Below are 22097 nucleotides of genomic sequence, written 5' to 3' on the forward strand. Positions count from 1 at the left end.
ATGGTGGTTTTACTTTGGCATTTCCGATGCTTTTTGTTTTAGTCTACTGGCTATGGTATCCAAGCTGTTTAGTTCTGCACAGCTGCAAAAACATTTGTCTATGAATCCCAGCCCCCATCTTGGACCATAATGAGCAATCCCTTAGTGTGTACTCATGCTACAAGGCAGATTATAAATTAAAAAAAGAACTAAATAAATAAAGAAAATGAAATAATGCTACACAAAAGAAAATAGGAAATAGAGAGAACATTGGCAGAAGAGTAACTAATACTCAAATATAGTATTCTAAAACTGAATGATCAAAGTGCAACAGTGTAACAATAAATCAACTTAACAAGGTAAACAATATGACCTTAGCATTTGAGAATGACAGGTTAGAATCATGTGTTATACCAAGGGGGGAATCCATTTCCCAGTACATCACAGAATTAACTCGACGGATAAATTTGGCCTGTATATATGTTCGTTTGTTTTTGCTTATTAGTTATGAATAATAGTCAAATTTAGCAACAAATTCTTATTGGAAAACATAATTTCAATTATTCACTTTAAAATGTGAATATATATTTTAAGGCACATGTTCATAGGTTGATACTAGGCTATCTGCTCTAGGGCATTTGTAAGTCTAGCCAGTGTGTGTTTGGCTTTCGCCACCCTTTTAGATTAGTTGACTGTGCCTCTGTATAGTAGGTTACAGAAGATAGCCCTTTTAAGGTTAGTTTACTAGTAGGGACACAGAAGAGATCCCAGGGGTAAACCTACGATCTCCCATCCATTCGTCAAGATTTCTCTTGAAGAGGGTCAGTGAGGGCCTCTGCCTAACATGAATTGGGATTCTGTTCCAGAGTGAGGGGAGCCTCTGGGATATGAATCTGTCCCTCCAGCATGTCCTATTTATTGCTGTGCTGAAGTTTAAGTCCCTGGTGCGTGTAGCTCTAAGGGATTTGGATTTCCTGAGGTGGAGCATATCCATTAATTCTGGGTTGGACATGGCTTTATACGTCAGGCACAGATGGTCTCTGAGTAGGCGGTAAGCAACTGAGTAGAGCTGGAGTTTCTTTAGCCTAACTGTGTAGGGCATCTGTTTGAGTCCCTTGATCCTCTTGGTGAGGTACTTTTGAGGTCTTTCCAGTTGCTGCAGGTGTCGGGTAAGGTACATCCCAAATGGGGCATTGTATTCAATTATGGGATTGATGAGTGATGAGTAGAGGGGCACAATGACCTCTCTTTATCTAGATGTGAACCCTTTCGTGATAAGGTGGGCTATATAGAAGGTCTTTCTAACCACTTTGGCAATGTGATTGTCAAAGGAGAGATTGCTATCTACTTGGGTCCCCAAATCCCTAATTACTTCTTCCGTACTTAATGGATTACCACCTATGTGGTAATTTGTGGGCACTTTGTTTTTCCCAAAGGGGATGACTATGCACTTTTTGGCATTTAGCTTTAGGCCATGGCTCTGGCACCGGTTATCAGTCTCTGTGAGACCCTTTTGGAGGATGCTTGTGTCAGTCGGCGAGTTGATTATGGCACCCAGTTTGCAGTCATCTGCGAACTTGGTCAGCCATAATCCTGCCGTGTTAGCCTGTACCTCAGAGAAATATATACCGAACAAGAGAGGTCCCAGGACTGAGCCTTGTGGGATGCCACTTGTAACTGGTTTAGAGTCTGACATGGCAGCTGCAGTTCTGACCATGTGGGTTCTATCCATGAGCCAGTTTGCAACCCATCTTGTGACATAGGGGTTGATATTTAAGCTGGTGAGCTTATTTACAATGCCCGAGTGGGGTATTGTGTCGAAGGCTTTTGCGAGGTCCAGGTAGGCTTTGTGGACTACCTTCCCTTCATCTATGGCCTTGGTGACTGTTTCAAAGAAGTCGACCAGGTTCAACAGACAAGAACTGCCCTTAACAAAGCCGAATTGGGTAGTATCCAGTGTTTGGAGGTTCCCAATGTCTTTGTTTATGAGTTCCATGATGATATGCTCCATAGCTTTCCAGACCAGGCTAGTCAGGCTTATAAGGCGATAGTTTCCGGGGTCCGTTGTGGCACCACCTTTGTGGAGTGGGACCACTGTTGCTGTACGCCATTCCTTGGGTACATATCCTGTAGTAAGGCTGAGACTGAACAGTGACTTTATGTGAGGGTTCAGTTCTTCTTGGGGCTCATGTAAGACACACTGTCCGGTCCCATTGATGCTGTGTTTTTTGCTTTGGAGAGGGCAGCTCTCACCTGTGCATCTCTGATGTCAGGGAGGCTACACTCTGTTGGGATAGACATTTGCTCTTTTGGGGGGGAGGGGGGGTTTGCACTGAACCTGTCTGCCAGGATGTTGGCAATGTCTGTGGGTTCAGTGTATTTTTTGTCATTTTGCACTAACTCAGAGCATATCTGGGAGTTGCCACCCAGGTTCCTGACATAACTAAAGAAGGCCTTGTGATTATCTTTAGCGTTTTATGCAATTTTTCTTTCTAAGCTGGCCTTAGATGATTTTATGAGGGATCGTAGTTTCTTGCTAGTACCGATCAGAGATGCCTTCCCTTTTTGGGATTTTGCTCTATCATGTAGTAGCTTCTTCCTTCTGTTGTATAGCTTATTTATGGCTGGGGTCCACCAGACAGGTCTCTTGCCTTTGGAGGAGTGAGTCTTGGTTTTATTTGGGATAGCACGATCCATGCATTCCTGTTGGTGTCCATAGAATGCATTTGTAAAGGATTCTGCGGTTTGGGCCGTATTTTCCACTGGCCCCAGAGCTTTGTAGGATTCCACTGCGGTTTTGAGAAGTGTGAAGTTTGCTTTTGAGAAGTTCTTCACCGTGGTTTCCTTGGCTGGGGGTGGGGACGGGATATGGATGTCCAGTGAGATTAATTTATGGTCAGATCTTACCAATGAGGGGTATACCTCTGGTATGGAACATAGAGTCCCCATGTTGGTGATGATCAGGTCCAATATGTTTTCCCCTCTTGTGGGAGTGGTGACCAGTTCCATAGCATTTGAGTTTATAAATTCTAAGAACCGTTGGGCGAGGGTGTTGGGGCTTGAGTAGTGCTCCCAGTCTATGTTTGGGTAGTTGAAGTCACCCAATATAATGGTGTTTGGAGATACCTTCATATTCTCCAGTGTTCTCAGGAAAGCCGAGTGGGGTTCCTGAGTTTGGGAGGGTGGTCTGTAGCAGGCTACAAACTGAAAGGCAGTTTTGCCCACTGTTAGTTGCACATGGATGGTCTCCGATGCTTCGTGCAGTGCCAGTAACCTGGAGGTGTGGGTATCTTTGATGAATATGGATACTCCCCCTCCTTTTGTGGTTCGGTCTGAGTTTTGGGGCCGAAAAGCAAGGTATGAGGTATAACCTGGTAGTGCTGGGGTGCTCTTGGGAGCCTTGAACCAGGTTTCTGTTACTGCACAGATATCAATTATTCTCCATACTGAGGAGAGCCTCGAGTGCGTGCATCTTGAGGTTTAGACTTCTGGCGTTGAGTAGTATTACCCTTAGTTCTTTTTCCTTGTGTTGTCTATGGAGGTGGGTTTGTCTTTTGAGACTTGCCTAAAAAAGGCACTGTGGGGGTGGCAAGAGCCTTAGCCAGTATTCGAAAGCCCAGGGGTGACAGGTGCAAGCCGCCCCTAGCGAAGCAACTTGGCTTGTCGAGTATGTCATCCCAGGCTGACAGGCATTGGATCCCCTTTGAATGAAACCAATACTTTAGCCAATTGTTAAAATTGATCATTTTGTCTTTGTATTGTGGCATCATTCTTGGTGAGGGTAAGATGCTACTCAAGGTCAGGGTCATACCGGCCTGGTCTACATGATCAAAGAGCTCCTCTATGTCTCTTTTCATGTAGTCCAGGGAGGTACGTCTCAGGTCATTCACACCGGCATGGACAATGAAGGAGTCATATTTGTACTTGCTTTGGAGTGACCTGAGTGCTTGTGTTATGTGGCGGATCCTGGCACCCGACAGGCAGCTTACAGTGACCTTCTCCTTGTTCAGCTTGGTGAGTGGGACGTCAGTGTGTCTGACAATAGAGTCACCTGTTACAAGTGTATTAAGTGTGTTGTTTAGCCTTAAGGGCTGTGACTGTGTGGCACAATGACTTTGTGAACTATCTGATACGTGGGTATTGTTGTGGGGTAGCGGTTGCTTGGATGTCTGCTTTGGAGGACTCTGCTGCTTGGGCAAATTTTTATTTAGAGCCTCCGAGTATGTTTTTGTGTGTTTGTGTTTGGTTTGCTTTTGTGATAGGTCTATGTGAGACTGGATTTGTGGTGTGTGTGGTTACCTTCTCCTCCTGACTGACTGCGCCAGTACTGGGTTGAGAGAGCTCAGCCTGCAGTTTGGCTATATAGTTGCATCTCTCACATATATTTGAGCTTGTTGGGAGGTGGTGAGGGTGGTCTGTGTACATAAGGCAGTTGTAACATTGCCTCAAGATTCCCAGATTCACCAGATGGACTGGAGAGTAAACCTGAAACTGACTTTTAGACATGCCAGAATAGTATAAGGAACTACTTTTTCACTGATCAAAAAGGACCAATAGGGAGCCAAGTACTTAAAGGGAGTATAAGAGGGTGTAGTGCTTTAGTTTATTAGTGCTTACTTATAAGATTACTTATACGAGCAAGTGCAGGGCTTTAGAATGAAAATAGAGTGCTTACTTTGAGATTTAGAATAGTTCTAACGGAAAAAGTGAAGAGCAGACTTTGTGGAGCCAGGAATAGTTTAAACCCGTTTAAGCGGCGCTGCCCGATGCTGCGCTATGCGCAAAATCGTGTGAAACCACGCAAATACGGGTTTTAAAGCAGGGAAACTGAAAGAGATAGGAATTGACCCAAAATGGCCAATAAGCTACTAGTTTCAGGGCTGAGACCACTCCTCCAGGGACAGATAGGCTGCTCAAAGCTCCCCACTCTCACTGGTGAACAGAGAAGCTTCCTCCTATCCAAGTAAGGATATGGGCAACACAGGAAACTATACCACAGTCTGGAATTCAGCAAAACCTGAAATCTGGATTAATTTAATTCAGCAAAGGCGGGAAAAGAGAATATTTTTTTGTTTTTTTCAGGAAACAGCAGAAAAAACACACAGAAAACACTGTAAATGCTATAAACAAGCTAGCACACTTTAGTGTGTAGCCTACAACAGTTATACAATACAAAAACGACTTAAATTGATATAAAACAAGTGCAAAAACTGTAAAAAGCAGAAGGCAAATGCAATTTAAACTTTTTAAAGCACAGATCAGTTAGAAATTCGCTTTTTAGGCGGGAAAAGGCAGTCAGAGCAAACAAACAGAGAAAACAATACTTAAATCTGGAAAAGTCTCTCTTGGGTCTCTCTGTTGCCTGTATCACTCTGCAGGACACCACGAGGAGCTGTGCGGAGTTGTATACTGGCACAAAACCACGCAAATGCGGGTTTTAAAGGAGGGAAACTGAAAGAGATAGGAATTGACCCAAAACGGCCAATAAGCTACTAGTTTCAGGGCTGAGACCACTCCTCCAGGGACAGATAGGCTGCTCAAAGCTCCCCACTCTCACTGGTGAACAGAGAAGCTTCCTCCTATCCAAGTAAGGATATGGGCAACACAGGAAACTATACCACAGTCCGGAATTCAGCAAAACCTGAAATCTGGACTAATCTAATTCAGCAAAGGCGGGAAAAGAGAATATTTTTTGCCTTTTTTTTTTTGTTTGTTTTTTCAGGAAACAGCAGAAAAACACACAGAAAACAGTGTAAATGCTATAAACAGGCTAGCCTACAACAGTTATACAATACAAAAACAACTTAAATTGATATAAAACAAGTGCAAAAACTGTAAAAAGCAGAAGGCAAATGCAATTTAAACTTTTTAAATCACAGATCAGTTAGAAATTCGCATTTTAGGTGGGAAAAGGCAGTCGGAGCAAAAAAAACAGAGAAAACAATACTTAAATCTGGAAAAGTCTCTCTTGGGTCTCTCTGTTGCCTGTATCACTCTGCAGGACACCACGAGGAGCTGTGCGGAGTTGTATACTGGCGCAAAACCACACAAATGCGGGTTTTAAAGCAGGGAAACTGAAAAAGATAGGAATTGACCCAAAACGGCCAATAAGCTACTAGTTTCAGGGCTGAGACTACTCCTCCAGGGACAGATAGGCTGCTCAAAGCTCCCCACTCACTGGTGATGAGAGAAGCTTCTTCCTATCCAAATAAGGATATGGGCAACACAGGAAACTATACCACAGTCTGGAATTCAGCAAAACCTGAAATCTGGACTAATCTAGTTCAGCAAAGGCAGGAAAAGAGAATATTTATGTTAGGACGTCCATCAACTTAAGAAATAGTGGAACTTGGGCAGCCTGTATTTAATGTACATTTACAACATGTTTAATCATTTTAGTATCTGTAAAAATGAGTTAAGGATGACCATCTTATCAAACCACAGAGCGTGGTTGTAAGGTTTTAATTACTTTTATACCATAAATGCTTGAATATTAAAAAAACAAACTGCAGGGCATTTAAGGCATTGCTGCTCTGGATGCAAATTAATTATTTCACCCTTTGGTCAGTAAAGAAAAAATGATTTCTTCACACTAAATTACAGTTTGACTTATGAAATAAATGGAATAACTTAACCTTTCACTTGTCTCATGTGTGTTAACATCACTTAAAGCAAATTGTTTACACCCTGAATGGCAACAACTCAAGAGAAAATGAGTAAAATTGAGAAAAATATATTTTCTAGACAATTCTATTCTTACTGTTTCATCCCTTCTGTGGAACAGGGAGAAAGTGTAAATGTAAACACTGAATACACTTGCAGAGCCTCGGGCTGTGATGCCTGCACATATACAAACTTCCACTACAGAAAAGAGCCTGGCAGACAAAAGCAATGGCAACGTCAGTGACTTACGTGACTGTAATTCTGACTCTGGTGCACACCTGCTCTCATCATACTTTGTTTCAGAACCTGTTTGTTTGTTTGTTTGTGTCTTTCGGCTTTTCCCGGTTAAGGGGTCGCCACAGCGGAACTCCAGTCCGCTAATGATTGGCAGTTGATTTTTACATACCGGCTTGCCAGGCCTGACGCACAACCTTCAACGAAGGTACGCCCATTCACGCATGTCTCCACGCAGAAGACGCTCTAGCTGAGAATCGAACAGGATGGCGTCTTACTGTGAAGCGACAACGCTACCGCAGCACCACCACTGTGGGTTTTTAGAACTTGTATATCTACAAAAAGAGTTCAAAAGACCTTGTTTCCATTCTACCTTAGAACCAGAACCAGAAGTATGGCACCCTGGCAAATTGCAACAGTGTTTAATGCTACTTCTGTACACGCTATATACACAGTTCTACTGGTGTGTGCTTATCTCTTATTGTTGTGTGCTGCCTGTCTGTCTTTGATTCATCTCTGACCTGTCTACACCAGGTTGCTCATGTTTATCGGCTACTCCATGATGTGATCCCAGCTATTTGAGCTGCTCACTAAATAATGCAGCTTTTCATGCCTGTACTTTCTCTGGCACACTGATAGCTTGAGTCTCCCATGAAAATTTTCATTAGCTTAGTGAAAGTTTTCTAGTTATTGAAGCAAAGTAAATAAAATTATGAAGCACCATATAGCAATAATATCCTCAACAGCTCTAGAAATTTGCACTTTTTCTGTACAATAAGGCAGAACAGGAGATATCTTACAAGCCTCCAACTACCATCATTCTGTGCACTATCCTGTTTTGATGAGACTTGCATATTCTAGTTAGTCAAATGTGATACAGAAACAAGCTAGTCCAAAGAAGACAGAATATTTAGCTGGAGGAAGCATGCCTTGGAAGTGAAGCAAGCAAAAAATGTTATCTTATTAATGCATTCTAATTTATAAGCATTCATTTAAACTTCATTTACTAAATTACAAAAAACATTCAAGACAGCAGTACTGAACTCTTGAAGTGAAGTGTAGCAGTTTCTTATAGGATTAAGGAGCTGTTAATCTTTTCCTATGATCCAGTGGTGCAAGGTTCGATTCCCTCAGCATCCATTACCTGACTGTGTGACTCTGAGCAAGTTACCTTAACCAGACACTGGTTCTGGGCAGAGTCTGAAAAGGTCCCTGGAGTCACTGCTGTACCGTGGAAAACAATTAAAATAACAGTCCACCAAGCAGTCCTGCTGTTCTCCTTCAGACCTTTACAGTATCCAGCTAAATTCTTTACTTATTGTCCAGGAATCTGCCAGCCTTCCATTTTGGGTTATATTGAAACTAACTCTAAAGTGCATCAGTTCTGTCTTTTGAAATTATCTGAATGGGACAGGTGAGTTCTTTTGGGAGAATGTTCCATATATACTGAATTGCAGAAGAGAAGACTGTCTTCCTTGTCAGACTTCCCACTGTGGCTGTTGCAGTGAGCAGGTGAGGCACTTGACTTCCAGGGCTGCTCTGTTTTCTATGCTTGTACCAGAGTAAAAGGGAAGAGTCATGTACATTGTAGTAGACGAGGAGGCATGTCTGAGACACTATTAATTTGTCATGTCAGATATACTGGCTGCTATACTGACTGCAACTTCAGCAGCAGATTTGTTATTTTTTTGTCTTTAAAAATTCTGAGATTTCTCAGTTTTTGATTAAAAATGTTTGTATCTACCTCCTTAAGTAGGTTTTTCTGTCCTTCTTCTGACTTTTCCCGGTTAGGGTTCGCCACAGCGGATCACCTGTCTGCTCATGATTGGCAGTGGAGTTTTACGGTGTCGAGTTGCCAGCCCAGCGCCCAACCTTCCACAGAAGGCACACACACACACACACACACACACACACACACACACACACACACACACACACACCTAGGGCCAATTTAAAGTGTCCAATCCACCTACAGCATGTCTTAGGGATGTGGGAGGAAACTGGAGCACCCAGCAGACTCCACACAGAAGGCACCCCAGCTGAGGATCGAACCAGGGAACCTCTTGCTGTGAGGCAGCAATGCTAACCGCTGCGTCACCGGGGCCGGGACTGCTTGCAAAATGCCATGAATTTGCACTATATTTCTGCAATGTCCTTGTAAAATGTATGTGTCTTTTTTTTTGGGGGGGGTCATTGAGGCTTGCAGTAAATAAAGAATAAAAGAGTAACAGACCGAATTTCAGACGTTATATACTTTATAAATGTATGCTAAACTTTTCTAGGTACATAATAGCAATATCTGAAATCATTCCCTAGTTTTGGGCCAGTGTCACTCATTATTTTCTGCTTTTGTTCCTGATTTTTGAGCTGAGAGGTTGACAGGTATGCTGCTGGGCTTTGAATGTGATTATTATTGCTCTGTACTGACGTTCCAGTTACCTACCCAATGCCTCCTGGAGAATTTTTGTTGCCTGGTTTACCCTGGTATTACATAAGTGAATTTTATTGCTTGAACTGACTGTATAAAGACTGATATCCCTGGATGATATCTACAGCTGAAACCCTAACCACTAAACAAATCATTAACTTCCCATTCTAATCCATGCATAGCCCTTTCTGACACAACTATTACTACTTACTGCTACAACCCTCTCAGTTTTCTCCTCCACCTAATAAATAAGCTACCGTCCCTCATATCATTGTCAACATCCCCCCATTCCTGACCACTCCTTTTCATTTCTTCTTCCTTGCAGTCTTCCTGATCCTACTATGTTCAATTCCAATTACAACTGAGTCTTATTTTAAATTGCAACTTTTCTGGCACAGACTTGTAATATTGAACCATCTTCTCTATGCAGTTTGCAACCAACATTCTGATGTCAGTGACTTTTTGTATAAAAATATTACCTTATGTTGTACAATGTTTAGTATGCCAAAGCTTTTTGTGATGTCTTTTTTTTCTATGTACATTTGAACATTAATTATTCACCATTTCTTTAACTGGATTGTTTGATACAAATGTATTATCTAATGACTGTTTTAAATGTTATTCTTGTACAGTTTTGACAATGTTTTTCAGTAGGTTAATGTTACTGTATGTATTTCTACAGGGTGCTAGGAAGTGTTATTTCCTCTTTTTGGGCACTGATGGTTATATTAGGAGTACTGTATGATGGGGCCCTTTTCACCCTCAATAGGTGTATTCTTCTACCTTTCTTGTATGTAGAGATTTGTGTATCTGCAAGAAGCATAAGGTGTGAGACAGATATAAGCTGACTGTATTACTCCCCCTTATCAGAATAAACTGAATTCTCTTTGTGACCTGGGTGAAATACTGTTAGGACAGGGGTCCAGTCTGTCTTTGTCTGGTACACAGACAGCCTGTAAAACGTGACAGACTATTAGAAAGGATCTGCACCTCTGTCAGACTTGTCCCATAAATGGACCAAACAGTGCTTCAATCAAAAGGTAGCCCTTGGATATTTTTAAGTTTTTCTAAAAAGTTTTGCAAACCTTTAGTTAAATACAAAAAGCCCAGCAGAGCTGACAGTGCAGTCACTGTATGGATGTTGTGTAGGCTTTGTTCTCTGTTCCCTCATAAGAAGTGAGTTAATTAATTTATTTGTAGGAAACTCCCCTTTCAGATGCATCCAATATTACTAGCAGTGGGAGCGATCCTTACATTTTAGCTGGTCACTCACCTGGAGCACATAGTGGTGATACTACAGGGCTCTTAGTGCTGCTCTCTAACAAGACCATCAATGATGTCATGTCAAGTGTACCTGCAATACAAAAACCCTGCTATGACCAGGGGATTTGTACTGTCATCAAAATGGCGCAAGTCTTCTTGAGGACAATCTCATGCTGGACGAACCTTATTCCTGTTATCCGGTAGAGCTCTTCTTGTACAGTGAGATTTTTTGATCCCTTACTACAAGTAGTACTTTTCTTGATCACCAACAAGTTTTGTAATCGGACCTTTCCTGTGAATTAAAAAGGTGTTATGTCTCCATATGGAGGATTCTGCCTAGTTTCTTTGCTGATAAGTCTGACTGGCAAAGACTGCGACTCTTCAGGGTGCAGTTAATGATCACTGCAGTGACCTGGCATGATAGCCTCTGGCATGGTACAGGATAAAGTTTATATCTGTTAACTATCTTGAAGTCAAGAGTCTTATTTTGGCCTTGTGGCCATTTACATGCTCACTAGTTCTTGGTGACACCAATCTTACTCCATCTTGGATGATGTCAGTCCAGTTATTTCCAGATTATACACAAATTACTAAGAGTCATCATTGTTCTTATTAGTTTAAAAGATGTCATAATTCCAGTCTCAGGGAAACTATTTTTGTTTTGGCTCGCACTTGAAAATTACCAGTCACTCTTTTTCTAACCTTACATTTACTGGTAAGGTAACTCTATGACTGAAATCCCTTTCTAGGAGTACATGCCCCTTTTGACATTTATTAGTGTACTTCAGGAAGTACCAAATAACTGAGACTGTCCTTACCAGGGTATTTATTGGCCTACCAAGCCAGGGGAGCAGCAGTGTTATTTTATCTTGGTCCTGTTTGGTCTTTTGGCTGTGTCTCATACCGTAGACAATCAGACTCCATGTTTACTTTGCATTTTCTTGCACATACATACGCTGATTTGTCTCTTAACTCTTGGAGTTTATTCACAACTTTGTCTTAGATTATGAATCCACCTTGAGTAACCTTAGGCGTTCTTAGGATCTGCCTTGAGTCATTGCTACTCATAGTTTGCATGCTTCTGCTCGCTGAAGTTATTTGAAAGAGCCATGTGACATATGACTGCTATATTCCTGAGATCCAGTTGAACCTCATTTTCCCCAGGGGAATACCTCATCTCTTCATTCTTTGGAGGGCACTCAGGATATACTCTGTATCATAGTAACAGTCATTTGAAAGCCATGCTGGGAATGTCAGAGGCTATGAATAGTCATGCTGTTTTGTGTTTTACCCATATACATTGCTCCTTGTCAGTCCTCTACAGTTTTCTGTGGATAAAGTAAGTTTGTATCTGTGCTTTAATGTGTAAGGCCTGCATGTAAGGAACAGGCCCTGAACCTGATTGTCTACAGCAAACACTGAGCTCAGCAGCAAAGGTTTAAACAGCTACTACATGTCACATGAGCAAAACTCCTTTGTTGAAGAACCTGAACTGACTCCCTGTAGCTTAGAAGTCAGCTTACAAGGCAACTTGTGTTAACTTACTCATTCCTACATGACATAGCTTCTATTTATCTTAAGAAGCGTTTCTCTCCTTCTTAGTTGTTGGACAATTCTGCTTGTCTAGCAGGGGAGTTTTAGTAGATCCTAGGGTGTGCTTAGAGCATTTAGAGAAATGTTGCTTCACTTATTGGCAAGAATCTTTGAAAACACCCAGATTTTGAGGAACAGTGCACAAGCTGTACAGATTCGGTAAGTACATTTAGGAATCATTCATGTGTAACTCACTGCATGTGGGGGCCTCATGCTACCTTGTCTTCCTTTCAGAGGTCCCAAAACACCTCTCTTTTCCTAGCATTTACTTCCACGTTGAGTATAATTTATAAACACTCCTTCCCAAAATGGCATTTTATTTAATGTTTTATTAGTACTGAATTTTTTTGTTTAATTTGTGCTGTAAAATACTTTGTACACAAGCACCCTAAGCAAATCTTCATTCATTCAGTTAGTCATTCATTCATTCTTTATGTTTGGCCTTCGGGATCAATAAGCCAGATTATCACTCATCTTTTGATGACATGCCTACATGCCTGGCAGTATATAGGTAGTGATATCATGTAATCTATTTTTTTAAACAGGTATACATAAAGATGGCTAGTAAGTAGATTTCTTTGAACTAGAATCTTGGCCATGCTGTTGCATGGGGCTAATCAGTTGTGGTGCTTACCTGTATGAAACGTTTATGTTATTGTATCAGCTTTCTAAGTTTATAAGAGCTCTAATTGAAATAGGTCCCTATTCTGGGTCATTTGCCCCCACACACACACACACACACACTGTTTTTTTTGCTTTGTACAGATTTACTGTGCTAAGAGGCTGATTGCCAGTAATGTTTCATAAAATTAGGGATACATAAGACAATGTATTACACTGTCTTTCTGACAGCTCTCACTAAGTGCTTTATGGCTTTGAAAGCCAGCAAAACACTTACTGCTTTTTTCTGTAACTAGTGCTACATGGAGCAGATAAAGCTACATGCACTGCAAAGAATTATAATCAGTTCTGTGATCAAAACCTATTATTATGCATTCTCGACATAGATGCCAAGATTCATCTGTTGAGCTTCGCTCTCAAGGTGAATTTCTTGGCATCTGTGTTTTAAACATATAATAAGCAGGCTATGATCGGCGACCTGATCATAATCCTCTGAGTTGTTCTCAGCTGCTGTACTATTTCTGCTCCCATCTGTCCATTCATCCTCAACCCCTTTTCCCATTTTGCACATGGGGTCGGAGTGTCACTTTTGCAGTGACAGTTATCTTGAGCCAAGGTTTACACTGCCGGGTGGCTATTCCTGCCACGGTAGTTCATTCGTACCACCCACTCACGAACACACTGTCACCTACAGCCAATTTAGAGTGTCCAGTACACCTACTGCATGTCTTTGGAATGTGGGAGGAAACTGGAGCACCCAGAGAAAACCCAGATGACCACAGGGAGGATATGCAGACTCCGCAGAGAAGGCACCCCAGCCAAGAATCAACTGGATATCCTCTTGCTGTGAGGTGACAATGCTGACCACTGCACCACCACGGCCACCCCCATATGATAATTCTAAGTTTTCACCTCACTAACTGGGTGGAATGTCTCATTTCGACTGGCTTACAGTACTGAGAGATTTTTAAGAAAGTGACACCTTTCAGGTTTAATGAAACAGGTATGTCTGCCAGCTAGGAATTATCTGATGTTTTTCAACTTTGCAGTGTAGGTGCTATATGAAACAGAATTCAACACCCACAGACAGAGATGCCTCCAAGTGGGACCCATTGTAAATGCTTCCTTCTGTCAGAATAGTTTCTTCCCCGACATGAAGCTGCCAGTAATGGTTTTACTTGTTCATTGCAGGGCTCTGTTCTGCTAATCGTTTGAGACAATCCATGTACTTGTTTCTTCTTTATTGCAAGAGGTGGGTGTGCTTTAAACGAATGTTACAAGATATATTATTGCTTTTCAGCATTTTTTACACAATGTTTGAGTTAATAAAACAACCCTTTTTTAACAGATTAATTTTAGTCTTCATCCTTATTGCTCTGATTTTGATATCCAGTTATCATTCAGTTTTGTTGCATCACCTTATACTACTAATTACATCATCCTTTTTTTACAGTGCCTGCATTCCTTGTGTTGCTTTTGTTTTGTGATATAGTGATTATAATTGAATTTTCTTCCAGAAACATGAAGACTTTGAGTGTCCATCATTTCCATCTGCCTGTCCAAATGCTTGTGGGATCCTTTGTCTTCCTCGTAGTCAGGTGAGAATTTAACCGGGACTACAACAGTTTTATTAGCCATATTACTACTTTTATTCTCACCATTTGTTACGCAATTACATGACTCACGCACCCCAGATAATTTAATTGGATGTGACTGTTTATTTCAAATGAACTTGAGCAACAAGGGATGTATTGATTATAGGTAATTGCTGAAGTAATCAGAATAATTAGTCATTTTCTAGGCAGACTGTAGGAAGATATAGAAGCAGTAGATTAAGCCTGGCTAAGTAAAGTAATGATGGGCATTCTTAATCATAATATAGTTAGAATATGCTTAAAAGATGCAGGAAGCAACAAAGTTGAAGAGTAAATTTCCTTCTTTGATCATGGTTTTTGCTCAGGAAATCAGTGGATGAAAAGGTTGAGTTTACTGTGCCTGCTGTCCATTTTTATTTGTGCTTCAAATGATCTTACTGTCAAAATAACTATTTTTTCTATAGTGACAGGGGATGGAACAAGTCTGGTTCTGGGCTCCTTATTGGTTTAGACCTTCAGACAATTGTTACTATTTGTCAGCTGAGCAGCCAAGTGCTCCAGACTGTGTGGAACGGTCCGCATTTGTGATCAATTAAGCCCACTGTTCCGCTGTTCCGCAATGAGCAGCCGTTGCTGTGCTTTGTGTTTTGACCGGCTTGTACATCGCATATATAACATAAAACCAAGGCAGTAATTTATTGTATAAATGGATAAGAACTTTCACACCTGAATTATAGCTTGTAATGTCTGTAAATATATAAGCAATACACAGTTTTTTACACACACTGTAACTAAGATGGAACTTAAGATGGACTGCTTTCCTAACTGTTCTAGTTGCAGTCTCTTCTACCTTGCTATTTGCAAAACATGTACACGTTCTTATGCGAGTAGGACGAGTCGCTCACTATGTGAATGGGTCTGCGAACACATATGCTATCAGAAGAGAAGACAAAAAGAATACACTTGCTAAATATGTTAATAGGTGTGGTCTTACACATTCCTTTGCTTTTTTGGTTCTATAGTAATTAAATGAAGATTTTAGAATCTTAGATCTGAAGAAGCACCTGATCCAGCACCCACATCCAAATGAGGAAGGAGTCAATCCCAAGTTAATAAAATGAGTCATCTGGTCCTAAGAAAAGGAAAGCTGAAGGTCATCTGCAAAGCATTAATATTGAATTACTGGTGATACTTGGAGCGGGAAACAACTCCCGGTTAGTAAATTCAGCAAGTGCAACTTATGCAGTTCGCAGTAAGCAATCCTCTTTATTTCTAGGGGCAGCTGTGTTGATCGCTCCCTTCTTACAGCACTCTCTTTTACAGAAATGTATTTATTCATTCTCTAATTACCTGCTTAAAACAATTCCATGTAGGGAAAATGCGTTCATGTGAAAGTGTCTATGTGAAAAAAGTAAATAGAGCGTATGGTTTATTGGATCTGCTAGTAGCATACAGATGCAGCAGCGCACATTTCAATCAAAGCCAATTTCTCAGGAAATCTTGTAGGTGTCTGTAAACCTGTAGGAAGGGGAGGAAGTATTTTACAGGTGTTTTTGTGATAACTGGTAAGGCAGTATACCTCTAATCTTGTCAGCATAAGAAATCTGGACAAAACCAGAAACAACGGGGAGACAAAGGCCAAAAATAGAGACAGATTTTAAATATTGCTCCTATAAGCTTAGAAAGTTGTTAGACTAACAGGTTTTGCATTATTGTGTATTTTCTGAAGGACATGAAGTCTGAAACTAAAATGTCTGTCATTATTTATTATTATTTACTGACTTCAATCCTCAGTGATTAACCAGAAAGAACACAAATTTATGAGGAGCAGATGAAAATATGAGGTAAAAACTGGACAGTTGAGTGGTATGAAAGGCAGCAATATAAGAAAAACGAGGCAATCATGGTCCAAATGGAACTGATGCTCTGTTAATATAATTGCGGAGTTTCCTGCCAGAAAGAACACAAATTTTATAAGGAGCAGACTAAAATATGAGGTAAAAATCTGGACAGTTGAGTGGTATGAAAGGCAGCAATATAAGAAATGGAACTGATGCTCCATTAATATAATTGCAGAGTTTCCTGCCATTAGATCTCAATGCGATATTCAGTGGCAGAGTTAACACTATTATTTTTATACTGTTGATAATTATTTAAATTGGTAGTCATCTACCTTGCTATTTTAGATTCCTTGTTGTTATTCAGTTACAATTTACTCACCAGATACACTGAACTGCCCACCATAGCCCCAGTGACTCTAGCCAAGGTGCTCTTCATAATGCTCACCTGTCCATTTGTATGGATGTAGCTGGTGGAGTCCATGATAGAGTATGACCCTAGTCTAATACCATTCATAGTGAATTATTACAGCAGACCTGGCACCAGCCACTGAGTATGTTGCATTTTATCTATGGTTTCTGCTGACTTTGTTTTATTTGACGTGTGTCCTATTGAATTTTAAAAATGTACAGTATTCACTAACTTAGTACTTCTGGCAGAAAGCACACTTCAAACAGGTCCCATGGAAATGGTGGGTTTTCGCGTAGTGCGAAAATAGGGTGTTCCACATTTTCACTGTTTGTCACACATTGCTAGGGTCTGTGTTCCACATTGGCCTCTTAAGAGGTTGAGACCTATGTTTGTCAGTGTGCTTGTTTTGGGCTTTTCTGGGTTTACTGTAATGCTATAAGTAGGGCCAACGTTCTGGCGCCCTAGGGGAAAGGTTCCATCCCCTGCCCACCCCCACCCAACACATCCTGCACTACTCACTCTCCGGGTTACTTTATTTCTTCTTTTATCATGGTTCAGTTTACTCTTCATACTTTATTTCTTCTTTTATCACGGTTCAGTTTACTCTTCATTTTTTCCTGCAGTTTTTCACTTATTCAACATGTTCTATCTAACAAAACTACAATTGTAGAGAAAACAACTGCATTAAGCCAAGAAGCCATGAAGTTTCTAGATGCTCTGAGATGCATTTTGCAGTTTTTAAACAACATTTTCATCCGATGGCCTGAACAAAACCACGATCAATGGAAGAAATTTAGTTTTACTCTTCCATTCTGTTGCTACCTGCATCCTACACAAGTAGTGACACAAGCACCACGGTGCTCAATGAATGTGTATGATTAGGACTTTCATTGAGCATCATGGTGCTTGTGTCACTCACTATTTGTGTGTGATTTGGACTTTTTGGGTGACACTGGCTTTGTCTGCGTGGTAAAAGCCCTTTTTGTTTTGTTACCTGCATCCTATCAGCACATGCTAACTAACCTAGCCTACACTGTAATAACTGCAGTGGGAATAACTCTATTAACCCCCATAAACCACAAGGTTTCTAGATGCCCTGAGATGCATTTTAGAGTTTTTCAAACAACATTTTTATCAAATGATTGCCTGAGCAAAACATGATTATGGAAAACAATTCAGCCTTAATTTTTAACTTTGCTTTTTCCTGCATCTTTTCAGTACATCATAACTAACCAATACTACCCTGTAATAACTAAATTAAGCTAGGGGCTGATAGACATCCAGTGCATGGGGCTATAGATGCTCTGAGGTGCATTTTAGAGCTTTTTTTCCAACCTTTTGATTCAGTGATGGCCTGAATTGTTTACAAAATTCAATCCTACTTTTTTATTTCATGGACGAAATAAGTTTTATCCACGTCTTAATGCTCAAATCTGACCAAACACTACTTCACAATAAACTGAGAAGGTAAATGCTTGTGAAGATACGTAGATTATATCTGAGACTAATACCTGCCCTCTACCTCCACCCACATTAAAATAGGTAGTCACTTTTTGCGTATCCCCCTGGTGTTAAATTTGGATTAAAATTAAGGCGTGAATGCCCACAGCCATATTTCAAGCTGCTGCTGTCATATTTATATACAGCATGCCTCTTCACCCCCACCCCCCAAAGACAGACACTTTCTATATGCAATTCTAATGAAGGACAACAGTAGTAGTTCATGAAGAGATTCGGCATAGTGGCACAGATATTTAAGTGATACATACAGGCCCATTCACCTCACCCCAAAAAAATGCTGCAGCAAATTCTTTTACAGTAGTGGCAGGGACACTGGCATTCAATTCATAATATATTTCATAATAAACAAAGATGCTTTTGTATTTCCTTGATATGCCTACCTGAAAACTCAAGTGACAACTGCTGTCACAATATTTGAATACTTGAAAAGATCGAGTTGTAATGATTGCCCAGAGACCCTGAGGGCTGCACTCTTGTTAACTGATTAGCCCTTACATAGCTGATAGATGGATGAGGGTGTGGTTAGGATAATTATTTTGACTGGTCTGCATTTGACTGATAGTATGATGTTGATCTGTGCCCCACCCAACTGGAAAAGACTTGCTCCTGCTATCTGATTGGGATGCATAGATTCTGGGCTACCAAGTGTACATGGTCTGAGTGTGGAGTTTGAAATTATATTAGAAATCGAAATAGCTTTGATGCAGGGCAGGCATTTTTTTCTTCTGCAGGGAGGCTTTATTTATTACTTTATTTTTTGAATAAAGAAATATAGCTCCAATAAATAAAATTAATTAATTAATGGGGAACAAGCTCCCCTACAAGCACAGTGCCCTAGGCAGTTGCCTATTTTGCCTATGTGCAAGGCTGGCCCTGTCTGAAACTTGAATGTGTTTGTGTGTGGGGTTGTGCTAAATACAATGATGCTGCACCATGCATTCCGTAGACACAAGAGAGTTTTTTGTCCTTCTATGCTACTTGATTCATTGGTAGTTTATGCTACTTCATAACTAATATCTGACCATAGCTGTTCTGTGAGCTGCAGTGAGCTGTTGTATTTTCTGTTGCAATTATTACTTTTTCAGCTGCCACCCTGCTGTAGTGGTGGAACAGAACTATTATCTTGCTTGTGCATAAACTGTTGTTGTAGCACTGTCAGTTAACTGTTGTAGTGGAATTGTCAGGTAACTGTTGTAGTAGAGCTGTCAGGTAACTGTTGTAATAATGCTGCCATGTAAATGCTGTAATAGTGCTGCCAGGTAACTGTTGCAATTGTGCTGCAAGGTAACTGTTGTAGAGGTAACTGTTGTAATAGTGCTGCCAGGCAACTGCTGTAGTACAGCTGCCATGTATATGTTGTAGTAGAGCTGCCATGCAACTGTTAAAGTTGCTAGGTAACTGTTGTAATTGTGCTGCAAGGTAACTGTTGTTGTAGAGATGTCAGGCAACTGTTGTAATAGTGCCGCCAGGTAACTAAAGGGGTGTAGTGTATTGTAAGGAGGGAGGAGGCTTGGAATCAAAAATTCGCCTCACAGTTAGACGTTGCCCGTTCGATTCTCAGTTACAGCGTCTTCTGTGTGGCGACATGCGTGAATGGGCGTTCCTTCCTTGAAGGTTGTACGTTAGGCCGGCAAGCCAGCACGTAAAAATCTACTGCCAATCATTAGCGGACCAGAGTTCCGCTGCGGCAACCCCTAACCGGGAAAAGCCGAAAGACACAAACAAACAAATTTTTAGCATCATTACACATATATTATATTTTTATAAGATAAAAAGTGAAGCAAGATGGTAGGGGAAATTTTTTATGGAATAAATAGTCAAATTTGAGAGTTTTTTTTTTTTTTTTTTTTTTTTTTTTTTTAACTTGGATAGTGTAATGTGACTTAAAAAAGAAGTTAGAATTGAAGGAAAAATTTTAAAAATAGAACGAGTTGGTGAAAATACAATGCAAAGCTATTATTTTGTAATGAATACGTGATTGATTCAGATTCTTACATAAACTTGTCATGTGACTGTTTTAAGTTGAAAAGGCTCCTGTTTAATGGATGATTCTGACTTCTTGTTTTTGCTGCTTAATAAATTATTTGGATTGACATGTGTTGGCATTTGCTTTGTTTTTAATTATACAAATAAGCATGTTTTTTGTATTTCTGCAAATGTCTTATTTAAAAGCACCCAGAAAATAAATTTTTGCTGCTATCATTTGTAAGCTCAAGTATGGCTGAACAGAAGTGCTGTGATACTGCATGTCTAAGTTGTATAATTCCATGATATGAAAAGTCGGTTGTGAAACTTTTGAGAAAAATGTAATTCTGAATTTGTTTGCATTCTAAAATATTAGAGTATTGGTGTAAACGTTGTGATTGCACTATTATAACTGTAAGACAGACTGTTCTGGTAACACTAATGTTTGTACATTTTACTGGAATTTACTGTTCACAAAACATTAACATTTGTTTGGCTTATGCTTTTTAACTTGTTTTTTCAGAAAATGCTCTAGAATAAGGACATGTGTTGACTGCTAGAGGTGTGACATTCCATACCTCAGAGGTGTTAATGAATTAAGGACTCTGTCAAAAAGATCTGCAAAGAAAGAAAATTTACCATCAGGAAAACCCAAGCAAAACACAAACAGAAACTTCCATCTGAAGCCAAGGATCATTATAAATCCTTCTTTAATTATTTATTTATTTAATTTATTTATTTTACATTTGTTTACCGGGAAGGTCCGACTGGATATGTATCCATTTTCAGCGGAGGCCCGGGGAGAAAAGCTCCAAGTTATTAGATTACATTACATTAGAAATATTTACAATTTAGTATAGTATACAGTCTTCAGAAAGGTTGCAAACATTTATAGAACATTGTTGACACAATTAGATAAGGCATCTAAGTTTCACACAGTGATTCACAGATAAGGGCTTAGTCCCTTAATGAGCTCTAGATATTCTACAAAGATAGGTCACATACATTTTAGAATCAATGATCGATTTGATTAGGCAAAGGTTTCCAAGACCAGCTGTTGGGAGTTAGGGTTTGAACAGGGACATTACCAGTGCATTTGGAAGTGAAGTTTGAGGCTTTTTTTGAACTGGGTTTGAGAGGACTGGAGAGTAAGGTCAGCAGGTAGAGAGTTCCAAGTTTTGCCTACAGCGTTGGCAAATAGAGAGTCCCCAGCCATATTTATGCTTTTGGTTGTTTGAACCAGCATTTTGTCAGCAGAGCGCAGTGACCTCAGGTTGCTGTAGGGATTAATGATCTTGTTTAGTGCTGGTGTCTTTTTGGGGTGGTGAACTTTGTGGGCTATTACAAGTTGGTTGTATTGGAGAAGACTAGGCCATTCAAGCCATCCTAGTTGAGTTAAGTTGATACAGTGGTGGGTCCTAGAGGTTGTACTTGTAGCAAATCTAGCAATATGGTTGTAACAGCTAGCAAGTTTGGTAAGAGTGGTTTCATTCAAGTTAGTGAAAAGGGGGAAGGCATAGAGAAGGGTAGATAGTAAGTGGGAGCGAGCGATAGTTGTTCTTGCAAATGGAGTGAGGAAAGGTTTGATCCTGTAGAGGGAGCCCAGTTTTTTGTTGGCAGTTTTGATGGTTTGATTGACATGGGTATCATATTTTAGGTTATTGTCAACAGTGACCCCTAGGAGTTTGGTGTGAGCATCTGGGGATATAATTGTCCCATTGTTGGATCTTATAGTAAACAATGGTGAAGAGGATTTACAGATGGGGGAAAAGATTAGCAGCTTAGTTTTGTTGGGGTTTAAAATAAGCTGGCTGACTGTGAACCATTTTTCTACATCATTGAAAGTATTCTGGGTTAGGACCATGAGGTCAGTTGAGGAGGCTGCGCAGATTAAAGTAGAGTCGTCCACGTATTGGATGCAGGTGGCCTTGGGAGTGATTGTGGGTAGGTCAATGATAAAGACTGAGAAGAGAAGTGGTCATAGT

General features: G+C 40.4%; 1 protein-coding gene across 1 annotated transcript in view; it reads left to right on the forward strand.

Annotated features, from left to right (window-relative positions):
* The window catches only part of LOC122794338 (TNF receptor-associated factor 3-like), a 448040-nt gene that overhangs the window by 268137 nt on the left and 157806 nt on the right, over window positions 1-22097 (forward strand). The window contains exon 6 of the mRNA XM_044062651.1: window positions 14299-14379. Coding sequence (XP_043918586.1) covers window positions 14299-14379 — 81 coding nt within the window. The remainder of the gene's footprint in view (window positions 1-14298; window positions 14380-22097) is intronic.

The sequence above is a fragment of the Protopterus annectens genome, chromosome 1.part0 (assembly GCF_019279795.1).
Source record: "Protopterus annectens isolate FY-2018-M chromosome 1.part0, PAN1.0, whole genome shotgun sequence".
In the NCBI taxonomy this organism is placed as follows: Eukaryota; Metazoa; Chordata; order Ceratodontiformes; family Protopteridae; genus Protopterus; species Protopterus annectens.